The following is a 26,708-nucleotide window of genomic DNA, read 5'->3' on the forward strand; positions in this document are numbered from 1 at the left end:
ATTCTAAAACAAGGGTTTAAAAACAGCCAAACCAAAAAGAAGGGTTTAAAAATAACCAAACCAAAAAGAAGGTTATTTGGTTTTTTTTTTTTTTTTTTTTTTAGGAGCATTAGCAACTAAGGCCATATTGCTCCGGGAATATGCGGTGGTCATTCCCTGACCTTTCCGCATCCTCCGTATTTGGTGGTGACGGGCTCGAACCCCGGTCTAATCAAGAAGCGTGTGCTACACACTGCTGCTCCTTCCCACCTGGCTACGGAGGCGCCTCCAAAAAGAAGGGTTTAAAAACAACCAAACCAAAAACAAGGGTTTAAAACAAACAAACCTTTTTAAACTTGAGACAGTTAGATCAACCAAAAGATCAATTACTATACACAGACCATAACTCCATTCTTGGGCTCCAATCTTCTGATATGTTATCAGAAGAATGGAGCCCACAGGTGGTGCTGTACAAAATTTCTCCCTTTAACTGCAAAAATTAATATAACACAACATTCCTGGCCTCTGAACATTAGTTCAAATCCAGGAGGGAAGGTTCTCCTCTCTCTTCCTATTTTGCCTTCTGTTACTCTATTATTGTCATCCCAACTGAATGGTAAATTCAGTTGGGATGACAATCCCAATTGGAATTTTATCAATCCCAATGGAATGATAAAGAGAGCATTCTAACATTTTCATTGTTTATCAAAAAAACATTCATTGCACTTCAGGCTCACTTTCCATCTACTCACTAGCTTCATCAATCAGATGATTTCTTCAATTAAATAGCAAATATTAGATTAACTTTGCAATATTTCATAAACTTTGTTTGTTCCTACCACTGCAAGGATTAATCCATGAAATGGGAAAGTTTTAAGGGTTCAAATTTACCCAAAGGATGGATGTTACTTACATAATTTTAGTTATGTTTCTTTTGTGTTATGTATATTTCTAACTGGTTTGAGTTTCTTTCTTTGGTTGATGGAATGATGTTTTTAATTTATTCCTAATGATCTGCTTCTTATGCTAAATATTTTGTATTATTTTCATTCTGATGTTTTGATATCATCATTTGTTTTATAGTACATGTCTAGCAAGCCTCCTTTTATGCTGAATATTTATTTTGTTTATATTTTAATTTATATTATTCTAAAATGCTGTATATTATTAGCCAGTATCATTTCAAGGCATATGGATGTTATGCCTGGCTTCATAGCCTTGTTAAGTTTTATCCCACCCATATAATATATTATCAAATGTATTTATTAACTTACATTTTTCATTAAGATCCTTAAGTGCCTTGCTCACATTAGCGGCTATTTGTTTCATGTCAGAATACTTGGTAATAGTAACCCTATTCATCTCTTCCAGTAGTCTGTAATCATCTAAAGTACCTATGTGAAAGAAAGAAAGAAAGAAAGAAAGAAAGAACACAAAATTTCATTCCTTGCAAAATATAAAATTTTACAGTTAAAACTGAAGGGCATTTTAACTTCTATTCTAGTTCACAACACAAAAGTATATAAGAATGTCCTTAAAGCAACTTGAATAATTCTGTCTTTATTATACAGGTGAGTCTGAGTACAATAGTGATCACAGCAAGATTACCAAGGGTTTACATTCCATTAGCATAATCATTAGTATAAGTAGTGAAAAATGATGCAAGAAAGCAAGCTTATAAAGCATCAACCATTAAAATAAAAAAAAAAAAACTTCCCACATTGCCTGTCCTTTCTCTCCAATAATTTATACAGTTCTTTCTTAAATCTGATTAAAAATGATTCTTTCACTGCTTCTACTGGTACAGGCAGAAGCCCAGAAATCAAAGTACTGGAAATTACAAGGTCTGCTGTGGGTCAACTTGGACCAAGGAAATACATGGACTGTGTTAGGGTAACTAAGAGTAACAACAGGTATATACATACTTACATGTACACCAATGCTAGGAGCATAGTAAATAAATTTGATGAATTTGAAGTGCTGGTCAAGTAATCAAACATCAGGGGACTATCAGTGATGTGGTGTCACTCAGATATAAGGGATGCAGAATTTCAATATGGGGAGTACAACATATACAGAAAGAACAGATGGACAGGAGGAGGACGGTGGGGGGATTATGCTCTCAATTAAGAAATGCATAAACTCTAAGGTAATGGATTATGCTCTCAGTTAAGAAGTGCATAAAATCTAAGGTAGTGCATCGAGTTGACATGGGTGTCCAGTGAGATGTTCAGTCAGTTTGGTGTGTCATATGCAGTGGCAAAAGAAAAATGAGTAGGAGTGTGTTACAGGCCTAATGAACATTATGAGTACAACAAACAATTATATGGAGATAGACTGGGCTAGTAAATCAGAATATCTTATAATGGGAAATTTTAACTTTCCAGATATTAACTGAAACTTTGAGCTGGTCACTCAAACACTAGCAAGACATCTGTAGATTTATCGGATGACTGTTTTCTACAGCAGCATGTTTGAGCGGTAGCAAGAGAGCAATATTCTCGATCTGATTACACTAGTCTGGACTTGGAAAAAAATTCACAGATATTTTCTTAGAAAAGGGTCATAATTTTCTAATGCTGATTTAAAAAATGACTCCCATTTGTTTCCATTACATCAGGTTTCAAAAATCACTAAAGAAAATCAAATTTCCACAAATTTTTATTAATTTTGAAGAATTTCTGCAATGAAATTATAACAAAATGCTACTTTTACCAGACTTTTATATTTAAATACATGTTGAAAATGCTATTAAAAAGGGCAGAGTGGTAAAAAGTCCACTAAACACTCACCTCTCGTTTTAAAAACGGATCTAAGGATGGGTTAAATTTTCATTTCTTTGATTTTCTTGCAGATCCTTTTACTTTACAGTCCCTCTTCAGCATCCAGCAATAGCCGGACATCGTCTTGGCATTCCACCTCCCCTGGTCCCTCATCTCCAGGTGTTTAATGTCCTGCTAAAACATCTCGCCCTGTTCTTCACTAACACTTCCTAGATTTTTCTGGGAAGTAGTCAATGTGGGAGAGTAAAAAATTTACCTTGACACTCAAGTTGCAGCCCAGCTTCTTGAAGTTTAACAATATATTCTTCTAGTCTGGATCCTTGTTGTTCCCTAAGTTCTCAATAACAGACCAGATGCTAATCCATGCCTGTTTTCATCTTTCATTCATAGTTCCCTCAAAATCTCAGTCCCTCATCAGTATGCAAATTTTAGGTCCAATAAACATACAGCATCTTGTTTTAGCTTCTCTTGGATGATCAATGGGAATTTAGTATAAAGGTGGTTGAAGCAGGGACCTTCCTGAGGTAAAGCTTTCGTAAACTGTTTCATCAAAACATTCCCTCCAAATGCCTGTCCAGTTCCTCCTTAAATTTATTCAATCTATCAACTTCCACAACGACAGATGGAAGTTTGTTCCAGCAATTAACCACCCGCTGGCTAAAGGCAAATTTCCGCACATCTATTCTACATCTGTCCTTTCTTAATTTTAATTTATGCCCCCTTAGGTTCATAATCTGAACAAGTGGAAGGATCCCATCAGAATTCAGCGTGCTCAACCCATTCAAGGCCTTATACACCTCAATCAGATCACTGCGCAGGTGCCTAGTCTCCAGCCACTGCAATTTGCAGAACTTAAGCCTCTCTTGGTAAGAGGATCCCTTCATTCCCCTCACCAATCTTGTTGCTCTTCTCTGTACACGCTCAAGTAAATCTACATCCTTCCTAAAATGAGGCTTCCAGACCTGTACGCAGTACTCAAGGAATGGCCTGCCATCGCCTTATACAGAGGGACAATCACCTCCTTCTCCCTGCTAGCAAATTTCCTATAAATCATTGACAAAACACCATGACCTGCCCTGGAAGCCTGTCTGCATTGCTCAGAAAACTTCATATCTGACTGCACAATTACTCCCAGATCTTTTTCATTTTCTACCACCTTAAGTGTAGTACCACACAGTTGGTACATTTCTCTGGGGTTACTTCACCCATATGTAGTACTTTGCATTTGTCAAAGTTAAACTTCAGTTGCCACTTCTTAGCCCATCTGCCCAAATTACCTAGATCCTGTTGCAGTAGCACATTGCCATTACTGTCATTAACAACCCTGCCAACCTTTGTGTCATCTGCAAACTTCGACATTAAGCCTGATATACCTTCATTGATAAATATACAAAACAACAGTGGACCCAACACCGAACCCTGTGGGACTCCACTAATAACATTAGTCCACGAAGAGCAGCACCCATTGATTACCACCCTCTCTCTTCTCCCACTTAACCATCCTTTTATCCATTGTAGCAACTTACCCTTAATACCAATCTGCTCCAATTTGTACAATAGTCTTCCATGTGCAACAGTGTCAAAAGCTTTCCTGAAATCCAAATACAGTAAACCCCCGCTATTCGCGGTTTCTCGGTCGCTGATTTAATATAAAATGAAACATAAAAGAATGTGAATTTTAAAACGCCATGAACATTTTACGCCATAAAAAAACATGGGCGTGGCTAAAATTATCTTCACCGGTCAAAACAGTGCTCGGTGAGTGGGGGGAGAGGGGGGGGGTCACAAAATCGCGAGCATGGATGTTTCTCGCTAATCCTTGTTCAATATGTGTTATGCTCTTGTCATGGAAGGTTTCGTCGTTTGCTTTTAATTTATATGCTTATAAATTGAATAAATTTATATGCTACAAAAGTGATAAATCTACGTTTTGCAATGTAAAACAGACTTTTTCGAGTATGTTAATGGAAGAAAGTGACTTTATTGTGGACCAGTTCTTTCTAACCCGTACAAAAATATGGCTACGAATAACAAGGGAAATGTGAAAAGATCAAAGAAGGTGATGACATTAGCGAATAAAATTGAGTTATTAGATAAAATTTCTAATGGTGAAAGTGTCTCCTCAGTGTCAAAACATTATAAAATCAATGAGTCAATGGTACAATCAATCAAGAAATCAGAAGAAAAAATCCGCCGTAGCGTCTGTGAAAATGCGCTAATTGCTTCAAAAGTTTGTTCTGTAACTTTTGATGTTAAATTAGGAAAAACGGGAAAAGCTTTAAATCTGTGGATAGAAGACTGAACTCAAAATAAAATTCCGTTAAGTTCACTCATCATTCGTGAAAAGGCAAAACTCCTTTATCAACACTTTAGCGAAACTGGTGATAGCACTGGTGGAATAAGTTTTTTAGCTAGCAAAGGCGCTGGTTTGAAAGATTTGTTTGAAATTTCTAATAAATATTGCATTTAATATTAAATTGTTTCTTATTTTCATTTCGATGCCATATGTTTGCATTTCACTATGTACTATCTATGTACATAGTCATATTATGAAGGTACATATTATCATCATTCTTCTCTTTCTTGGTGATTCCCTTCTACCTCTCTCTCTCTCTCTCTCTCTCTCTGGGTAATTCAGAATTTTTTTTTTTGCCTGGTGCAGCATAAGCCTCAGGCTTCCTTGCACCATATGGCTAATAATAATAATAGTAATAATAATAATATAATACATACATAGACAAAATTTTAGACTAGTTTTTCTTATATATTTCATACTTTGGAACAGAACCCCTTTATTACTATGGGAACCATAACTCAGTATTCACAATTTCGGTATTCGCAGCATTTCTCAGGAACGTAACCCCCGCGAATAGCGTGGGTTTACTGTATATGACATCAAAGCTATTCCCCGCATCCAGCTCCTTTGTAACCACATCATAATATCCTATCAAATTTGTCAGACAAGACTTTCCCTTAACAAACCCATGCTGTGCCTGAACTATTGCTGCAGTCTTGTCTAGATGATCCTGCAATGCATCTTTAACCAGCGACTCCATTATTTTACCTGGAACAGAAGTTAAACTAACTGGTCTGTAATTACTCGTGTCACCCTTCGATCCCCCTTTGTGAATTGGGGATACATTTGCACATCTCCAGTCCGTGGGAACCTCCCCTGAGTTCAATGATGCTCTCATAATTATGGCTAAGGGTTTGCTTAGTTGCTTTGCCGCCTCCTTTAATATAACTGGATAGATACCATCCACCCCAGGTGCTTTCTTATGTTTAACTTCAACAATTTCTCCTCCACTTTTGCTCTCAGTTATTACAAAATCATTTAAGTATCCTGCTACAATTTGATAACCTTCTGCCATTTTCAAACCTTAATAATTCCTCATGTGTGAATGTAGATGCAAAATACTCATTGAGTTTGTTTGCTCTCTGAGCAGGATCATCAACAGTCGAACCATCGATGTCAAGTGTACCAATCAGATTCATCCCCTTCCTTTTAGAGTTTATATAAGTAAAGAAATCCTTGCTGTTTTTCTTAGCATCTTTTGCCAAGGATTTCTCGTAATCTGCCTTCGCCTGTCTAACCTCTTTTGTGACCTGATTACAGACTAGCTTATATCTGCCATAGGCTTGATAATTTATATGCATCCCATATAAATTATCGCTTGATAATTTATATGCACGCTTGATAATTTCTATGCATCCCATGCATTTTTCTTCTCTGTTACGATTGGTTATATTAGTTGGTTATTTGGTTTTTTTAGGAGCATTAGCAACTAAGGCCATAATGCTCCGAGAGATGCGGTGGTCATTCCCTGACCTTTCCACATCCTCCGTATTTGGTGGTGACGGGCTCGAACCTCGGTCTAATCAAGAAGCGTATGCTACGCCCTGCTGCTCCTTCCCACCTGGCTACGGAGGCGCCCTCTCTGTTACGAGTTTCATTAGTTCATTAGATAACCATTTTGGCCTAAACCTTGAACAATATTTCTTAACAGGTATGAAACTTTTAGTAGCTTCCACGATTAATTCCTTGAATGCTTCCCACTTAGAATTTACTGTTGGTAACGTCGTCAGTTGATCCCACTGTACAGAATTTAAAAACTGTCGGAGACCACTGTACTCACCCTTATGGAAGCAAAAACCCTTTCCTTTACCCCTGATGGTAATTAAATCTTTAAGTAAATCCCACATCAGTACACTGTGATCACTGCCACCTAGTGGTTCCTCTATCTGCAAATTCTTAATACATGAATGATCACTGCTGATAACCAGATCACGAGTATTGCTTTCTCTGATTGCCTCTCGAACATGCTGCTGCAGAAAACAATAATCCAATAAATCCACAAAAGTCTGACTAGTGTGAGAGTGACCAACCCACAAGTTCCAGTCAATATCTGGGAAGTTAAAATCCCCCATTATAAGACATTCTGATTTACTAGCCCACTCTATTTCTCTGTTTAATTGTTCATTGTACTCATTCGTGTCATTAGGCCTATAACACACTCGCACTCTTATTTTTGCTTTTGCAGTGCTTATGTCACACCAAACTGACTCAACAGTGCACTATTCATCTATATCAACTGGATGCACTTCTTTTGATTTTATGTTTTTCTTAATTAACAGCATAACACCTCCTCCTTCCTTTCTATCCTGTCTATCCTTTCTGTACACATTGTACTCCCCAAATTCCAGTTCAGCATTCCTTATATCTGTGTGATACCACGTCTCTGCTATCCCAACAATATCTGCCTTTGATGTCTTGACCAACACTTCAAATTCATCAAATTTATTTACTATACTTCTAGCATTGGTATACATGCAAGCATACATGCTCTTATTCCTATTCCTAGTTACCCTAACACATCCCATATACCCACCTATTTCAGGATGACTGCCATCCGTCCCTGAAACCCCCAACACCCTTCGCTCCAGGTCGCTACTTATTCTAATAGAAGTTTGACATGATAATCTCAAAAATAAACTGAGCTCACACTGATAAACACTACTGCATGGAGTTCTCGGGTTCAAGAAACAAATGACTGAAGGCAGTGTTGCCAACATGTAAATACTTAGTTTTTTCACATACAAATTCCCAGCATTTACTCCTAACTTAATACATTCAATAACAAAAAGCATGACATTAACTTAAGTAATTTGTGAAAAAATGGTACGTGATAGAAAAAAATGAATGAAATTTCTGAAATCGGTGTAAAAAACTGAGTTAAAACAGCTAAATAGTTTACAAACATCGAAAATCAGGCAGAGTGGCACTATCAGCAGTAATTCTTCATACATTAAGAATCTGCAGATAAAAGAATGAACCACTAGATGGCAGTGTATTGATACGGGATTTACTTAAAGATGTAACAACCATCAAGGGTAAAGGGAAGGGTTTTTGCTTTCGTAAAGGAGACTACAGTGGTTTCAGAGAACTTTTAAATTCTGTACAGCGGGACCAACTAATGATGTTACCAACAACAAATTCTAAATGGGAAGCATTCAGGGAAATATTCATAGAAGCTACTAGGCTTATTATACCAACTAAAAAATGCTATTCAAGACTTAGACCTTAATATTTGTCAAATGATCTAAAGAGATATGTTGCAGAGAATAAAATGCATGGGAGATGCATAAAAATTATCGTGTGATAAAGAAGCCTATGGTAGATATAAACTAGTCTGTAATCATGTCACAAAGGACTAGTCAGCAATCATGTCACAAAGGACTAGTCAGAAATCATGTCACAAAGGACTAGTCAGCAATCATGTCACAAAGGCAAGCCAAGGCAGATTATGTGAAATCTTTGAAAAAAGATGAAAAGAAAAACAGCAGACTTCTTTACTTTTGAAAACACTAAAGGAAGGGAATGAATCACATTGATCTACTTGATGTTGATGGTTCAACTTTTAATGATCCTGCTCAGGTTGCTGACAAACTGAATATGTATTTTTGTATCTGCATTCAAAAATGAGGAATTCTTCAAGGAAGAGGATGCCAGAACTTTATCAAACTCTAACAGGGAGCTAAATGATTTTGTGATAACAGAGGAAAATAGATGAGAAATTGTTGAAGCTATAGGTAAAAAAAAAGACACTTGGGGTGGATGAAATCTATCCAATTATATTAAAGGAGACAACAAAGGAGGAAAGCAAAAACTTAAGCTATAATTATGAGAGCACTTTTAGACTCTGGGGAGGTCCCAATGGACTCAATAAATGCAAATGTATTGCCCAATTCACAAAGGGAAATCAAAGGGTGGCATAAGTCAACAGTTGATGGTTCGACTGTTGATGATCCTGCTCAGAGAGCAAACAAACTGAATGAGTATTTCGCATCTACATTCACACGAGGAGTTATTAAGGATTGAAAATGCCAGAAGGTTATCAAATTGCAGCAGGGTGCTTAATGATTTTGCAATAACTGAGAGCAAAGTGGAGGAGAAATTGTTGAAGTTAAACATAAGGAAGGCACCTGGAGTGGATGGGATCTATCCAGTTATATTAAAGAAGGCAGCAAAGGAACTAAGCAAACCCTTAGCCATAATTATGAGAGCATCCTTGGACTCAGGGGAGGTCCCCAGGGACTGGAGATGTGCAAATGTATCCCCAATTCACAAAAGGGGATCGAAGGGTGGCACGAGTAATTACAGACCAGTTAGTTTAACTTCTGTTCCAGGTAAAATAAGGGAGTCACTGGTTAAAGACATTGCAGGATCATCTAGACAAGACTGCAGTATTAATTCATACACAGCATGGGTTTGTTAAGGGAAAGACTTGTCTGACAAATTTGATTGGATATTATGATGCGGTTACAAAGGAACTGAATGCAAAAAATAATTCTGATGTCATATATGTACTTGAATTTCAGGAAAGCTTTTGAAACTGTTACAAATGGAAGACTACTGTACAAATTGGAGCAGAATGGTATTAAGGGTAAGTTGCTACAATGGATAAAAGGATGGTTGAGTGGGAGAGGACAGAGGGTGGTAATCAATGGGTGCTGCTCTTCGTGGACTAATGTTATTAGTGGATCCCACAGGGTTCGGTGTTGGGTCCACTGCTGTTTTGTATATTTATCAATGATATTGATGACAGTATATAAGGCTTAATGTCGAAGTTTGCAGATGATACAAAGGTTGGCAGGGTTGTTAATGACAACCCTGCCAACTGCGGACTGGAAATATAGGTAGGAGTAACCCCAGAGGAATGTACCAATTGTGTGGCACTACACTCAGGGAAGGGGAAAAGACCTGGGGATAATTGTGCAGTCAGACTGCAAAAGCAGATCATGGGGTTTTGTCAATGATATACAGGAATTTTGCTAGCAGGGAAAAGGAGGTGATTGTCCCTCTGTATAAGGCAATTGTCAGGCCACACCTTGAATACTGCATACAGATCTGGAGCCCTCATTTTAGGAAGGATGTAGATTTGTCTTGAGCATGTACAGAGAAGGGCAACAAGATTGGTGAGGGGGAATGAAAGGATCCTCTTGAGAGGCTTAAGTTCTGCAAATTGCAGCGGCTGGAGACTAAGCACCTGTGAGGTTATCTGATTGAGGTGCATAAGGCCTTGAATGGGTTGAGCACGCTGAATTTTGATGGGATTCTTCCCCTTGTTCAGATTACGAACCTAAAGGGGCATAAATTCAAATTGATGAAGACAGCTGTAATAGATGTGCGGAAATTTGCCTTTAGCCAGCGACTGGTTTATTGCTGGAACAAACTTCCATCTGTCATTATGGAAGTTGATAGGTTAAATAAATTTGAGGAGAAACTGGACAAACATTTAGAGGGAATGGTTGTGTGAATTTTTTTTTTTTTTTTTTTGGCTGATGCTACATAAGCTCATACGCTTGCTTTCTTGCATCACGTGCCATGATTACTATTAGTATTACTATGAGTTACACACTATTAGCTTAACTTCTTTTCCATGGAAAATAATGGGGTCATTGGTTAAAGAAGTGATGCAGGACCATCTAGACAGGAGCAGTTACACTTAAGTCCCAGCATGAGTTTGTTAAGGGGAGATCTTGTCTGACCAATTTGACTGGATACTATAATGCAGTGACAAAGGAACTGGAGGCAAATATAATTTTCAAATATCACATACTTAGATTTCAGAAAGACTGCTGTACAAATTGGAGCAATACAGCATTAAGGAAAGTCAGTGCTAAGGTTAAAGGGTTTTCTAAGTTCAGACTGGTTATCGATGGACACTGCTCTATATGGTGTTCTCATACGGAACAGCTTCAATTCTGCAAATTGCAGCATTTGGAGACCAGGCACCTGCAAGATGATCTGACTGAGGTTTTTAGGACTTTGAATAGCTTAAGGAACTCAATGCTGATTGGATTCTTCCACTTGTTCAGACTAAGCACATGAGAGTAGTGGTGGTGGTGGTGGTGGTAAGTTTTTAGGAGCATCAGCAACTAACACCATATTGCTCTATATATACTGTCTGTAAACTGGGTGTGTTCTGTGGTTGATGTTCGGTTTTCTGGATGAAAAACCCAAGTTTCCAAGAGAAAAAACCATGCAACCCTCTCCTGAGATCAACTAACTCAGCTGTGCTGTGAAAAAGGCCTATAAAAATTCATGCCATCAGGGGAAAACTCAAACACAGGTCTTTTCCACCCGGTATGGAGAGGAAGACAATTCTAACAACTGTGCTACCCATGAAGGCAGCACATGAGGGAACATAAATTCAAGTTGAGAAAGGATAATCGCAGAACAGAAATGCGGAAGTTTGACTTCAGCCAACAGGTGGGTGAATGCTGGAACAAGCTTCCATCCATTGTTACAGGAGTGGACAGTTCGAATAAATTCAAGGAAGAACTAGACAAACTAGACAAATTATTAGAGGGAATGGACAGGTGAAATGGGATTTTTTTTTTGGCTGATGCTGTATAAGCTTGCTTTCTTATATCATTTACCACTGCTAATAATACTAATTTATTCAAACTAATCACTACCAACAACAACAACAGATGAAAGTTTGTTTGAATAATCAAACACCTGCTGACTGAAGGCAAACTTCATCATATTCATCCTGCACCATCCTTCCTCGATTTGAATATATGGTTCTTTGTGTGTGTAGTCTCAGCAAGAGGAAGAATGCCATCAAAACTGAGCTTGCTCAATCCATTCAAAACCTTAAACACCCCATCAAATCACCCGCAAGGTAATCTGATCGGGGCATTTAGGTTAAATATACTTCAGTACTGAAAGTTGCAGCATCTTCATATTCTGCAATTTGTAGTACCGAATCCTTTCATTATAAAATTTATTGGATGATTGTTTTCTACGGCAACATGTTAAAGAGACAACCAGAGGGAGTAATACTCTTGATCTGATTATCAGCAGTGATTCTTCATGCATTAAGAATCTGCAGATAGAGGAACCACTAGGTGGTAGTGATCACAGTGCATTGATGTGGGATTTATTTAAAGATGTACCTGCCATCAGGGGTAAGGGGAAGGCTTAGCCAAGGTAAAGAAAGCCAACATAAGAACAACGAGAAATGTTGGATAACTTATGAAGAAAATTAGTTTCCCGACACCTGACTCTAGCGCTGCTTGCTCGGTAAACAGACAGTAGATTTTATCGATCTGGAGCCGAAATCAAGAAGAATATATTGATTGACAGGTAGGCATGGCAAATAATGAAATGACTGATGGTTGGCATGACAGAAAACAAGCTACTGTGTAGTCATTGGTTGGCATTATGATGTGCATTTATGAGTAAAGAATAGTGCATAATAGTTTTGTGATGAACGGTAAACAGGTAATAGTAGCAATGAATCTTTTAAAGATGGAAGAAATTTGTAAGGAAAATAAAACGTCGGTTGATATTTTGATGAAAACTAAATTAATAAAAGTTTCGTTCCGTTCATTTTTTATGTTCTTCATTATGGTTTTTTTCTCATTATTAAAAGCAGATTTTTGGAGTTCATGAGTGTTTTTACTATATTGTTGATTTAGGTTTGGTTACGAAAAAAGGCAAAGGTTTCTTTATTTTTCGTTATATTTCATAACCTAACCTCAAACGTTAGGTTAGGAAATAATAGGAAAAGAAAGAAAGATTCTTTATATATATAGTGAATAGCTATTGAGGTTTTGATTGACGTTATGATACGTGTGTATCCGCACGAGTGTCTTTAAAAATAAAAGTACAGTAATAAAAAAATTAATATTTTGTTAATAAACAATTTATGCACTTGTCCACCCATGATTCTAAAGAAAAAAGGTTAGATTACCAACTCCATTTTGGGAGGGGTTCAAGCTCCCATGGGATTCAGGTGGAGGTAGCCTGACCTTTTTTCACCATTATGGGCAAGTTAACGTTCATTTGGGCATGTGCGATTAGGGCAAGTTACCATTAGTGCTTCTGAGTGCTACTAAACTGATGTTATCGTGCGTTGTGTTCGCGCACCAATCAACATATCGTTTTCCACGCCTACCTGTCAATCAATATATCATTCTTGACTTTGCTCCAGACCGATAACACCTACTGTCTGTTTACCGAACAAGCAGCGCTAGAGTGCTGTATTGGGAAACTAATTTTCCGCGTAAGGTATCCAAAGTTTCTCGTCGTTCTCGTGTTGGCTTTCTTTACCTTCGCCGAAGGCTTTTTACTTTTGTAAAGGTGACTACAGTGGTCTCACAGATTTTTTAAATTCTATACAGTGGGACCAATTGATGATGTTACCAACAGCAAATTCTAAATGGGAAGCATTCAAGAAATTAATCGTGGAAGCTACTAGGCTTTTCATACCAACTAAGAAATACTGTTCAATGTTTAGGCCTAAATGGATGTCAAATGACCTAATGAGACTCGTGACAGGGAAGAAAAATGCATGGAACACATATAAATTATCCGGAGATACACATGCCTATGGTAAATATAAGATAGTATGTAATCAAGTCACATTAGGCAAGCAAAGGCAGATTATGAGAAACCTTTGGCAAACAATGCAAAGAAAAACAGTACAGACTTTTTATGTAAACTCTAGAAGGAAGGGGATGAATCAGATTGGTCCACTTGACATCGACGGTTCAATTGTTGATGAACCTGCTGAGGTAGCTGACAAATTGAATGAGTATTTTGCATCTACATTCACACATGAACAATTCTGTAGGGAAGTGGAGGACAGAAGCTTATTAAACTCTAACAGGGATCTAAATGATTTTGTAATAACTGAGAGCAAAGTGGAGGAGAAATCGGATTGTAGAGTCGCTGATAGATAGACCATTACCCAAAGCACAAGTGGTAAGAATTTTATTTATAACTTTTGCTTGTAGGATGGCTACAATATATATTTGACCAAAGCCAATGGTATGCTAGTTGTCTGATCACCATGTCAGGCTAACAGTGCCACTGGTGAGGCCTGTTGATCAATTGTTTTCTTGAGACAGCCAAATCTGTATTGTGGAAACCTTGACTGGGCTTGGATTATCGAGGCTTTCTGATTCTCGGGGACACCACCAGGACTTTTTTTTCCATGCAGCTTTTACCAAGAACTATAATAATAGCCATATATAGTGCAAGGAAGCCACAAGATTTTGCTGCACTGGAAATAAAAAAGGGTAGATAAGAAAATGCAGATTATTTCCTTCCCTCCTCAAATAGGTAACTATCCAGTTGACCTTTGAATTTATTCATACTGTCAACCTCAACTAACTGAGAAGGCAAACTGTTCCAACAATCAACAACTTGCTGGCTAAAAGTAAACATCTTATAATCTAGTCTAAACCATTTCCCCTGTAATTTGAATTTATGTCCCCTAGTTATAGAATTCTTTATAAATGAAAATTCCACCTTCATTTGTTTACTAACTCCTCTCGGAGCTTTACAAACCTCAATCAGGTCACCTCTGGAGTGCCTGGTTGCCGAGCACTATAGCCCACATAATCGAAGTCTTTCCTCATATAGTCATCTTTTGCCGATCTCACCATGCGAGTTGCCCATCTTTGTGCCCTTTCAAGAAGCTCAATATCTTGTTTCAGATGACGTCTCCATACTTGACCCCAATTCAAAATGACCTGAAAACAGTATTCTAAATATGGTCTTACAATTATCTTATACTGCTATGACTTCCACATCTCTAAAAGACAATATTCAATAAATCATTCGATAGGACACAATCGAACCTCTACTGTTTTAAATTCAACCCCACCAAGTGTATAATTTATTTTTGGATTGCTATTCCCCAAGTGCAAGACCATTTCGCGGCATTAAAATATAGCTGCCACAGGAGAGGTTCCCACGGACTGGAGATGTGCAAATGTATCCCCAATTCACAAAGGGGGATCGAAGGGTGACACGAGTAATCACAGACCAGTTAGTTTAACTTCTGTTCCGGGTAAAATAATGGAGTCATTGATTAAAGATGCATTGCAGGATCATCTAGACAAGACTGCAGCAATAATTCAGACACAGCATGGGTTTGTTAAGGGAAAGGTCTTGTCTGACAAATTAGATTGGATATTATGATGTGGTTACAAAGGAACTGGATGAAAAAATAATTTTGATATCATATATTTGGATTTCAGGAAAGCTTTTCACACTGTTGCGCACGAAAGACTATTGTACAAACTGGAGCAGAATGGTATTAAGAGTAAGTTGCTACAATGGATAAAAGGATGGTTAAGTGGGAGAAGACAGAGGGTGGTAATCAATGGGTGCTGCTCTTCGTGGACTAATGTTATTAGTGGAGTCCCACAGGGTTCGGTGTTGGGTCCACTGTTGTTTTGTATATTTATCAATGATATTGATGAGGGTATATCAGGCTTAATGTCGAAGTTTGCAGATGATACAAAGGTTGGCAGGGTTGTTAATGACAGTAATGGCAGTGTGCTACTGCAACAGGATCTAGATAATTTGGGCAGATGGGCTAAGAAGTGGCAATTAAGGTTTAACCTTAACAAATGCAAAGTACTGCATATGGGTAGAAGTAATCCCAGAGAAATGTACCAAATGTATGGTACTACACTTAAGGTGGTAGAAAATGAAAAAGACCTGGGCGTAATTGTGCAGGCAGATATGAAGTTTTCTGAGCAATGCAGACAGGCTGCCAGGGCAGGTCATGGAGTTTTGTAAATGATATATAGGAATTTTGCTAGCAGGGAAAAGGAGGTGATTATCCCTCTGTATAAGGCAATGGTCAGGCCACGCCTTGAGTACTGCGTACAGGTCTGGAGGCCTCATTTTAGGAAGGATGTAGATTTACTTGAGCGTGTACAGAGAAGGGTAACAAGATTGGTGAGGAGAATGAAGGGATCCTCTTAACAAGAGAGGCTTAAGTTCTGAAAATTGCAGTGGTTGGAGACTAGGCACCTGCGCGGTGATCTGATTGAGGTGTATAAGGCCTTGAATGGATTGAGCATGCTGAATTCTGATGGGATCCTTCCACTTGTTCAGATTATGAACCTAAGGGGGCATAAATTCAAATTAAGAAAGGACAGATGTAGGTCATTTTTCTGTGGGAAGTGATGATAGCAGTCGTTGGAGCAGAACAATCAGCTATTCTAATCATTTATTCTGTGAGGAAGAAAACAACGAGATCTATTTCACATTCACTGAGAACCTGTCATGAAATGTTCCTCACAGATTATCATAAGAAAATTATGAAGATCAAAGAATAAGACTCCATATTTGTGAAGATGTTTTGAAAAAATTGAAGATCCAGATCAAAAATTATTTGAGATGATAGTTTGCTATTCCAGGATGACCTAAACACTAAAAGACAGTCATATCAATGCAATGGAAGACAAAAATATCCCCAAGACTAAAAAAAGAAAAATTGTCAAAATCAAAAATATAAACCATGTTTCTTGTTTTATTCAATATTAAAGGAATTATTATGGCTGAATATATCCCACCAAATCAGACTTTCAATCAAACATACTACACTGAAATTCTGACAAGGCTGTGTGAAAAAATTCAAAAAGACCTGAATTGCAGGAGGGTTTGATGATCCATCAAGACAATGCTCCAGCACACAACAAGCACTTTGTGCACCAGTTTCTGGCCAAAAAACAAATCCCTGTGTGAACATGCATCCTACTCACCAGGACCTAGATCATTGTGATTTTTTGTCTCTTCCCTAAACTCAAACGTGTGCTTAAGGGAACCCATTTTCAGTCCATTGAAGACATTCAGAAAAAAACAAGCAAAATGTTAAAAGGGTTTACAGAAAATTACTTCCACAAACGTTTCTATGCTTGGAAGAAACATATGGAACAGTGTGTGCAAGCCCAAGGCAATTATTTTGAAAGGGATAACTTGAAAGGTACAAAATATTTCATTATATTTATTTTACTGCTATGCTTGTTATTTAATAGCCACACCTCATATATCAGCTACATTTTGCGTGATACAAATAAACATTTCCTTGTAAAATATGAACTTTTCTTCTTTTATGAGGTGCATTCAAGTTAAAGGTCTCCAAACTGAATTAAAAAAAAATAATCAAAGTATATTATTACAACTGTTTCAAAATGACAGGAAGTTAGTAGGGGCCTGACTTGAGGATATGCGAGCTCTAAGCAAAGGTATTTTTGGGGCTCCTGTAAAAATGTTTATTATGAAATGACATTTAATGTTTTTGGATTAATAATAATAATAAGAGAGTAGGAGACCGGCGGAATTACTTAGCAAGTACAGGTCACTGTTGAAAAAAAGCCGTGAATTAGGGTTGAATTTGAAAGTGTCTGCAATTCTGCTCAGACACGATAGGAGGGAGTATATGATGAGAGCCTTGTCGATCAATTCGGCCCTGGAGGGATTGTGCAAGGCTCAAGGGGTAGAATTTTTTTCAGCCTGGACTGTACTTGTTAACAAGAGATTGCTTCTACAGGGATGGGATACACTTAAATAGAAAGGGTGCAAGAATTTTTGCTGATGCTGTCGAGGCAGTGTTAGGTGGGTCGGAAAACTGCTAGTTGGGGGGATACAAGGACTAATAGATTAACAGTAGCCACTGGCAGAGGTGGAAGTGATTCTTGCACTGCTTCTATTGAAATGAGCAGAAGCCTGAAAAACAAGATGCAGGATATTTCAGAGACTGCTGGGAGTCATTGCAGTACAAGTAAACACATGGGTTGTGTTAGGGTGGCTAAGAATAGAAACAGGTGCATGTATACTTGCATGTACACCAATGCTAGGAGTTTGGTAAATAAATTTGATGAATTTGAGGTATTGCTCAAAACATCAAAGGCAGATATTGTTGGGATATCAGAGACGTGGTGTCACACAGATATAAGTAATGCGGAACTGGAATTTGGGGAACACAATGTGTATAGAAAGGATAGAGAGGGGAGGAGGGGTTATGCTATTAATTAAGAAACACATAAAGTCCAAGGAAGTGAAGCCAGTCGACATCGATGGACAGGGCAGTGTCAAGTCAGTTTGGTGTGACATAAGCATAGGGAAATCAAAATTGAGAGTAGGAGTGTGCTATAGGCCTAATGACTCTGATGAGTATAATAAGATATTGTACAGGGAAATAGAGTGGGCCAGTAAATCAGAGAGTCTTATAATGGGGGATTTTAATTTCCCAGATATTGACTGGAATTTCTGGGTTGGTCACTCGCACACTAGCAAGACTTTTGTGGATTTATTGGATGATTGTTTTCTACATCAGCATGTTCGTGAGGCAACAAGAGGGAGCAATACTCTTGATCTGATTATCAGTAGTGATTCTTCATGCATTAAGAATCTGCAGATAAATGAACCACTAGGTGGCAGTGATCACAGTGTGTTGAAGTGGGATTTACTCAAGGAGGTAACTACCATCAGAGGTAAAGGGAAGGGTTTTTGTTTTCGTAAAGGCGACTATGATGGTCTGAGACAGTATTTAAATTCTATACAGTGGGACCAACTGATGATGTTACCAACAGCAAACTTAAAATGGGAAGCGTTCAAGGAACTAATCTTGGAGGCTACCAGGCTTTACATACCAACTAAGAAATATTGTTCAAGGTTTAGGCCTAAATGGTTGTCAGATGAACTAATGAGACATGTGGCAGAGAAGAAAAATGCATGGGATACATACAAATTAATGGGTGACATGGAAGCCTATGATAGATATAAGTTGGTCTGTAACCAAGTCACAAAGGAGATTAGGCAGGCAAAGGCAGACTACGAAAAATCCTTGGCAAAGGATGCAAAGAAAAACAGAAAAGAGTTCTTTACATATTTAAACTCAAGAAGGAAAGGGATGAATCAGATTGGTCCACTGGATATTGATGGTTCAACAGTTGAGGATCCTGCTCAGGTGGCTAACAATCTAAACGAGTATTTTGCATCTACATTCATGCATGAGGAGTTATTCAGGAAGGAGAATGATATAGGTAAAGTAAACATTGGCAGTGAGCTGGATGATTTTGTAATAACTGAGAGGAAAGTGGAGGAGAGATTGTTGAGGATAAACATAAAAAAGGCACCTGGGGTGGATGGGATCTATCCAGTTATATTAAAGGAGGCAGCAAAGGAAGTAAGCAAACCCCTAGCCATAATTATGAGAGCTTCTTTGGACTCAGGGGAGGTACCCATAGACTGGAGATGTGGAAATGTAACCCCAATTCACAAAGGAGGATCAAAGGCTGACACAAGTAATTATAGACCTGTTAGTTTAACTTCTGTTCCAGGTAAATTAATGGAGGTACTGGTTAAAGAAGCACTGCAGAATCATCTAGACAAGAATTCAGTTATAGCTCAGACGCAGCATGGTTTTGTTAAGGGCAGGTCTTGCCTGACCAATTTGAATGGTTACTATGATGTAGTCACAAAAGAACTGGATGCAGGGAATAACTTTGATATTATATATTTGGATCATAGAAAGGCTTTTGATACTGTTGCACATGGAAGACTGCTGCACAAATTGGAGCAGTGTGGTGGCATTGGAGGCAAATTGCTGCTATGGATAAGGGGATGGTTGAGTGGCAGAAGACAGAGAGTGGTAATCAATGGACACTGCTCAACGTGGACTAATGTTATTAGTGGAGTTCCTCAGGGTTCAGTGTTGGGTCCGTTGTTGTTTTCGGTGTTTATGAATGATATTGATGATGGGATATCAAGTTTAATGTCCAAGTTTGCAGATGATACAAAGGTTGGCAGGGTTGTTAAGGAAACTACTGACGCTATGCTGCTGCAACAGGATCTGGAAAGGTTGAACAGATGGGCTGAGAGGTGGCAAATGAAGTTTAACATTGACAAATGTAAAGTACTACATATGGGAAACAGTAACCCCAGAGCAACGTATCAACTCTGCGGTACTACACTGACAGTGGTGGAGAATGAAAAGGACCTGGGGGTAATTGTGCAGGCAGATATGAAGTTCTCTGAGCAGTGCAGACGAGTTGCAAGTGTAGCTCATGGTGTCTTGTCAATGATATACAGGAATTTTTCTAGCAGGGATAAGGAGGTGATTATTCCCTTGTATAAGGCAATGGTTAGGCCACATCTTGAGTACTGTATACAGGTCTGGAGGCCTCATTTCAAGAAGGATGTAGAGCTGCTGGAACGGGTACAGAGAAGTGCAACGAGATTAGTGAATGGAACGAAGGGTTGCTCTTACGAAGAAAGGCTTAAGTTTTGCAAATTACAGAGTCTGGAGACTAGGCACCGGCGAGGTGATCTGATAGAGGTGTATAAGGCTTTGAATGGTTTGAGCATGCTCAATGCCAATGGGATTCTTCATCTTGCTCAGAATAATCACCTCAGAGGGCATAAATTCAAATTGAGGAAGGACGGATGTCGGATAGATGTGCGGAAATTTGCCTTTGGCCAGTGGGTGGTTGGTTGGTGGAACCGACTTCCATCACTTGTTGTTGAAGTTGATAGCCTAAACAAATTTAAAGCTCAACTGGACAGGTATTTCGAACGAACGGAGGGGTGAAATGGGAGTGGTGTGTGTTTTTTTTTTTTTTTTGGCTGATGCTGAATAAGCTTGCTTTCTTGCATCATATGCCTCTACTAATGCTAATGCGAATGATAAATGGATAGGTTTTGGTGCCTTTTGTATAATCCTGATGCCAATGGCACGTTCAAAGGCAAATATGGGGTCACGTGATTGTCATGTATAATTTTGGGGTCATGTATAAAAGTTGGGACCCCTGGGCTAAAGTTCAAAAATGTCACTGGTGTATACAAGTGGTATTATCAGACTTTAGCCCAGGGGGGTCTCAACTTTTTCCTACCCGCGACCCCAAAATTATACATGACAATCAAACGTGACCCCATATATTTGCCTTTGAATGTGCCATTGGCACCACGACTTCGCAAAGGAATAATAATGATAAATGGATAGGCACCAAAACCTATCCATTTATCATTATTATTATTAATCTAAAAACATTAAATGTCATTTCGTAATAAACATTTTTAAAGGAGCCCCAAAAATACTTTTGCCTAGGGTCCCGTATCCTCAAGTTAGGTCCTAACTTGAGGATATGCGGATATTATAACACTGTGTAATAATTCTTACACATTGTGTTCCCAAGGGCACCACAATGGGAGGAAACCTACATGAATAGATTTTGATGAAACAATTTTTGCCCAGCATTTCAGAAGAAATATCCACACAGACAGAATCATATTCAATTCCATCAGGAAAATGCTCTACCCTAGCATCTGCTAAAGCACAAAATTTTTTTAAAGAAAATAAAATTAAGGTTATCCCACATCCGCCATACTGGCCTGACCTTGCACATAATGACTTCTGGTTGTTTTCACAAATGAAGGCTGCTCTTCATGAGAGAACTTTTTTTAGCCAACATGAAGCTGCTTCACAGCCATTCAACAGTGGGCTAAACACACCTCTAAACAAGCCTTCACAGCTTGGAAGAAAAGGTGTGAAAAATTTGTTCCTTCTAGGACAGCGGTTCCCAAACTACTGAGATTTATGAACGCCTTCAAAAATCAAAACAATTTTGCGGATCCCCTTAAAAAAAGGAAACCCCATAGGAACAATAGGTTTTCTGAAAAGAAATTCAAAATTTAATGTGTGAAACAACTCAACTTATTCTTATTTTTATACAGATACATAATAATAACTTTATCATCAATTTTCTGTACATAGAACGAATAATTTGAAATACGTATACAATTATATACACTAATCTTATCGAAAATAAGTAATGTTCTACATTACTTATAAAAAAAAAATAATAAATAAATAAACACATATTACTTGATACCTTCTGAATGTTTTGCGAACCCACTGGAACTGGTCACCGGATCCCCAGGGGTCCGCAGCTCCCAGTTTTGGAAACGCTGTTCTAGGAGATTGTATTGAAAAACTACTTGTTTCATTTCAGTATCTTGTGTAATTTATAAAAAATTAATTTAAAAACCTTATAACTTGAATACACCTCATATTTCAGGAATGAATTGCACATTCAACAATATACACACATTAAATACTACAAAATTGTAGCTGACTGCTGCTCATCATGTGCCTTAACATGGCATGAGAGGAGTGAAATATTACTTATTAAAATGTAACTACCACTAACAAAATATTAGTGATGGTTACATTTTAGAAAGCACTATATTTTCCAAAACAGAATTCATTTTAGAAGTAAATAAAGTGTAAACAATTAAAAAATACCTGCAAGTTCTTCTTGTAAATAATCTGCAGTTCTATCAAACATCACTGTTGCAAGGTCATTGAGATTTTGTTGTTCTGGTGTTGTGTCTGCTTCCATTTTCTAAAGTAGGAAAAATAATAAGTATAAAATGATATATGATTAGTATAACAGTGATATTTCACATCCAGGATTCACATCTTACCATTCCAAGTAAAAATGGTGTTTACATATTATGAAAAATTTCAAACATTATTTTGTAACCAGAAATCCTAATTAACTCACCAGAATCAGTGTGGATGAACATTCTGCTGCACACTCCTAAAAATATATTTCATACTAGAATTAACTATCTATATAATATTGGTGTAGATACACCATAGTTTACCCATAAATTTGAACTACTTATGTAGTATAAAGGCATTTTAATTGTATCTCATATTGTGGGTGCCTTACGAGATAGCTGGTATTGCACCACTTCAACTGAAGTTTAACATTGACAAATATAAAGTATTGCACCACTTCAACTGAAGTTTAACATTGACAAATATAAAGTATTGCACCACTTCAACTGAAGTTTAACATTGACAAATATAAAGTATTGCATATGGGAAGCAGTAACCCCAGAGAAACGTATCAACTGTGTGGTACTACACTGACAGAGGTAGAGAATGAAAAGGACGTGGGGGTAATTGTGCAGGAAGATATGAAGTTTTCGGAGCAGTGTAGAGACTGCAAGAGTAGCTCGTGATGTCTTGTCAATGATATACAGGAATTTTTCTGGCAGGAATAAGGAGGTAATTATCCCCTTGTATAAGGCAATAGTCAGACAACACCTTGAGTACTGTATACAGGTCTGGAGGCCTCATTTTAGGAAGAATGTAGAGCTGCTGGAGCGAGTGCAGAGAAGGGCAACAAGATTAGTGAATGGAACAAAGGGTTGGTCTTAGGGAGAAAGGCTTAAATTTAGCAAATTACATCTGGAGACTAGACACCTGCGAGGTGATCTGATTGAGGTGTATAAAGCCTTGAATGGTTTCAGCATGCTCAATACTGATGGGATTCTTCCTCTTACACAGAATAATCGTCTGAGAGGACATAAATTCAAATTGAGGAAAGACACTTGTAGAACAGATGTGCGGAAGTTTGCCTTTAGCCAGCGTGTGGTTGATTGCTGGAACAAACTTTCATCTGTCGTTGTAGAAGTTGACAGCTTAAATAGATTCAAGGCAGAACTAGACAAATATTTGGAGTGAGTGGATGGGTGAAATTAGAAGATTTGTGTGTTTTTTTTTTAGCTGATGCTATATAAGCTTGCTTTCTTGCATTGTGTGCCTTTACTAATGCCAATGCCAATACTAAAATCCTCTCCCCCTAGCAATGTCTCCAGTTTTTTAACTGCTGCTCATTTTAAGGTTAATCCAGTGTTCCTCAATTTTTTGTTGTTGTGGCACACTTTTAAAGAAGCTAAAACTTGGCTGCACACTGCGATAGAGGCTAAAACTTGGCTGCACACTGCGATAGAGGCTAAAACTTTGCGGCACACTACAATCACTAATATACACGTTATATATACATACATACACCGATGAGCCAAAACATTATGACCAGCAAGTCGTTATGCCAACTGAAGCAACTGCGGGTGAACTACAGCCCATGCGCGAGTCAAGACACAGTATAAAAAACACCTGATAAATAAACTTTTCTGTTTTTAATCCGGCACGACAACCAAGTCAGTAGAGTTTACAATAAATCGTCAATACAAATATTTATCGTATTTAGTAGTCACGGGCTTGAACCCCGCCGGTCCACTCAAGGAATGCGTGCTATGCACTCTCGCTCCTGACACTGGGCTACGTCAGGCCTACTGAGCTCCGTTAATCAGTGTTACTCTTGTTCTTCAGAGGGGAAAGGCAGCAGACTAAAGCGAGTTTGACAAATGCCAAATTGTAATGAGCAGATGACTGGGTCAGAGCATATGCGAAACGGCACAGTTGGTGGGACGATCACAATCAGCTGTGGTTAGTACCTACCAAAAGTGGTCCGAGGAGGGCAAACCCATGAACCGCCGACGAGTTACTGGACGACCACGGCTCATCAATGCTCGAGGTGAGCGAAGGCAATCCCGGGTGGTATGTGGCAACAGAAGAGCGCCTGTGGCACAACTCGCCGGTAATTGGAATGCTGGTGACGGGAGTAATGTGTCACAAACACAGTACGTTGAACCCTGCTGAAAATGGTGCTGCGTAGCCACAGGCCACTCCGAGTGCCCACGCTAATCACAGTTCACTGGCAACGGCGCCTACAATGGGCATGCAAGCTTCAAAACGGACCTTGAGTGATTGGAAGAAGGTCATCTGGTCCGATGAATCACATTTCCTGTTGCACCATATGGACGGCCGGGTACGTGTGTCGTTTACCTGAGGAAATAATGGCGCCTGGATAGACCGTGGGAGACGAAAACAAGCTAGTGGCAGCGGTGTCATGCTTTGGGCGATGTTCTGCTGGGATACCCTGGGTCCAGTCATCCATGAGCTGCACACTTTTATGCCTACCACCTACATAAACATCATTGCTGACCAGGTACACCCTTTCATGGCAACGGTCTTCCCCTCTGGTGGTGCTGCCTTTCAGCAGGATAATGCGCCATGCCACCCCGCCCGGATTGTTCGAGACTGGTTCGCAGAGCATGAGGAATACTTCCAGGTATTGCCCTGGCCTCCAAATTCCCCAGACATCAATCCCATCAAACATCTGTGGTTTGTGTTGGAATAGCAACTCCAATCTGCAGCATCTCAACCACGGACCTTACAGGAGTTCAAGGATCTGCTGGTTACGTGTTGGTAACAGATACCACAAGACACATTTAGAAATCCATGACTCACCAGGTATTAGCTGTTTTGGATGCACGTGGAGGACCAACATCATATTAGGTAGGTGGTCATAATGTTTTGGATCATCGGTGTATATATAATATATATTTGTAATATATATATATTTAAATATCTATAAATATTATAAATAAAAAAATAAACAAAAATTATATATAATATATATATATTCACAAACTGGCAGTTATTCCTTTTGGGTATTTTTAATAATACATTTGTTATTTGTTTTTAATGGTTGTATGATCATTTTTGAACGTTAGCATTCAGAGAGCCACATGATGCAAGAAAGCAAGCTTATATAGCATCAGCCAAAAAAAAAAAAAAAAATCCATTCACTGATCCATTCATTCCAAATGTTTGTCTAGTTCTGCCTTGAATTTATTTAAGCTATCAACTCCCACAGCAGATGGAAGTTTGTTCCAGCAATCAACTACCCACTGGCTAAAGGCACACTTCCACACATCTATTCTACAACTATCTTTCCTCAGTTTGAATCTACACCCCCTCAGATTTGTAATCTGAGCAAGAGGAAGGATCCCATCAGCATTGAGCCTGCTCAATCTACTCAAGGGCTTATACATATCAATCAGATTTCCTCGCAGGTGCCTAGCTTCCAGAAGCTGCAACTTGCAGAATTTAAGCCTTTCTTCATAAGAGCACTCCCTTTGTTCCCTTCACCAGTCTTGTTGCCCTTCTCTGTACTCATTCCAGCAACTCTACATTTTTCCTAAAATGAGGCTTCCAGACCTGTACGTAGTATTCAGGGTGTGGCTTGACCATTGCCTTATACTAGGGGAACATACATGAATTGAATGAAATTTAAAAAATATGTAAAAAATGAACATAATTATATAAAAACAAACAAATGTACAATTATACATTTGTATGTTTATAATTGTGAGAATCAATGAGATGTATAATTGTCATACAATTATATATCTCATTGATTAAAATGTACATTTTAATCAATGAGACAGTTGGGTTTGATGGGAAGCACAGTTTTTTAATACGAGGATTTATTGTGAATAGGCTTACTCACAGCTCATCTTCTACTGACTTTAGACTCACTCTCTCTCTCTCTTTTTTTTCTTTTTTTTTTTTTTTTTCAATCTTGTTTAAAGCAGAAAACCCTGTTTCACACAAGTAGGAAATGGAAAATGGCAATAAAATTCTAATTGCCTTTTTGGAAATTCATGGATATTCATTTTTGAATTTTGATTCAAAATTTGCTAATATTAGTTATTAAACTGAATTTCCAGTGACTGGTTACTATGGATCTCAGCAAATTCTTCTTCCTCTTGCAGATTAAGTTCTAATGTCAGAAGGTTTCTTGTTGCAAATGGGTCTCTTACCCAGAAATATTTTTTTGGTATCAAGGAATGGGAAGTAATGCTCAATTTTTGTCTTTAACAGCTCTAATGTTTCACTTATTACATTATTTGTTTTAGTATAATTT

General features: G+C 38.3%; 1 protein-coding gene across 3 annotated transcripts in view; it reads right to left on the bottom strand.

Annotated features, from left to right (window-relative positions):
• Blos2 (biogenesis of lysosome-related organelles complex 1 subunit 2) overlaps positions 1-26,708 on the bottom strand; it is a 74,331-nt gene that overhangs the window by 44,335 nt on the left and 3,288 nt on the right. For all 3 annotated transcript variants that reach the window (XM_090379555.1, XM_090379556.1, XM_090379557.1), the window contains exons 2-3: positions 22,385-22,484; positions 1,254-1,373 (exon numbers count right to left, since the gene is read on the bottom strand). In XM_090379555.1, the coding sequence (XP_090235681.1) occupies positions 1,254-1,373; positions 22,385-22,481 (217 nt within the window). In that variant the 5' untranslated portion in view covers positions 22,482-22,484. The remainder of the gene's footprint in view (positions 1-1,253; positions 1,374-22,384; positions 22,485-26,708) is intronic.

This window comes from Mastigoproctus giganteus, chromosome 8 (assembly GCF_048544385.1).
Source record: "Mastigoproctus giganteus isolate SK-2022 chromosome 8, ASM4854438v1, whole genome shotgun sequence".
NCBI lineage: Eukaryota > Metazoa > Arthropoda > Arachnida > Uropygi > Thelyphonidae > Mastigoproctus > Mastigoproctus giganteus.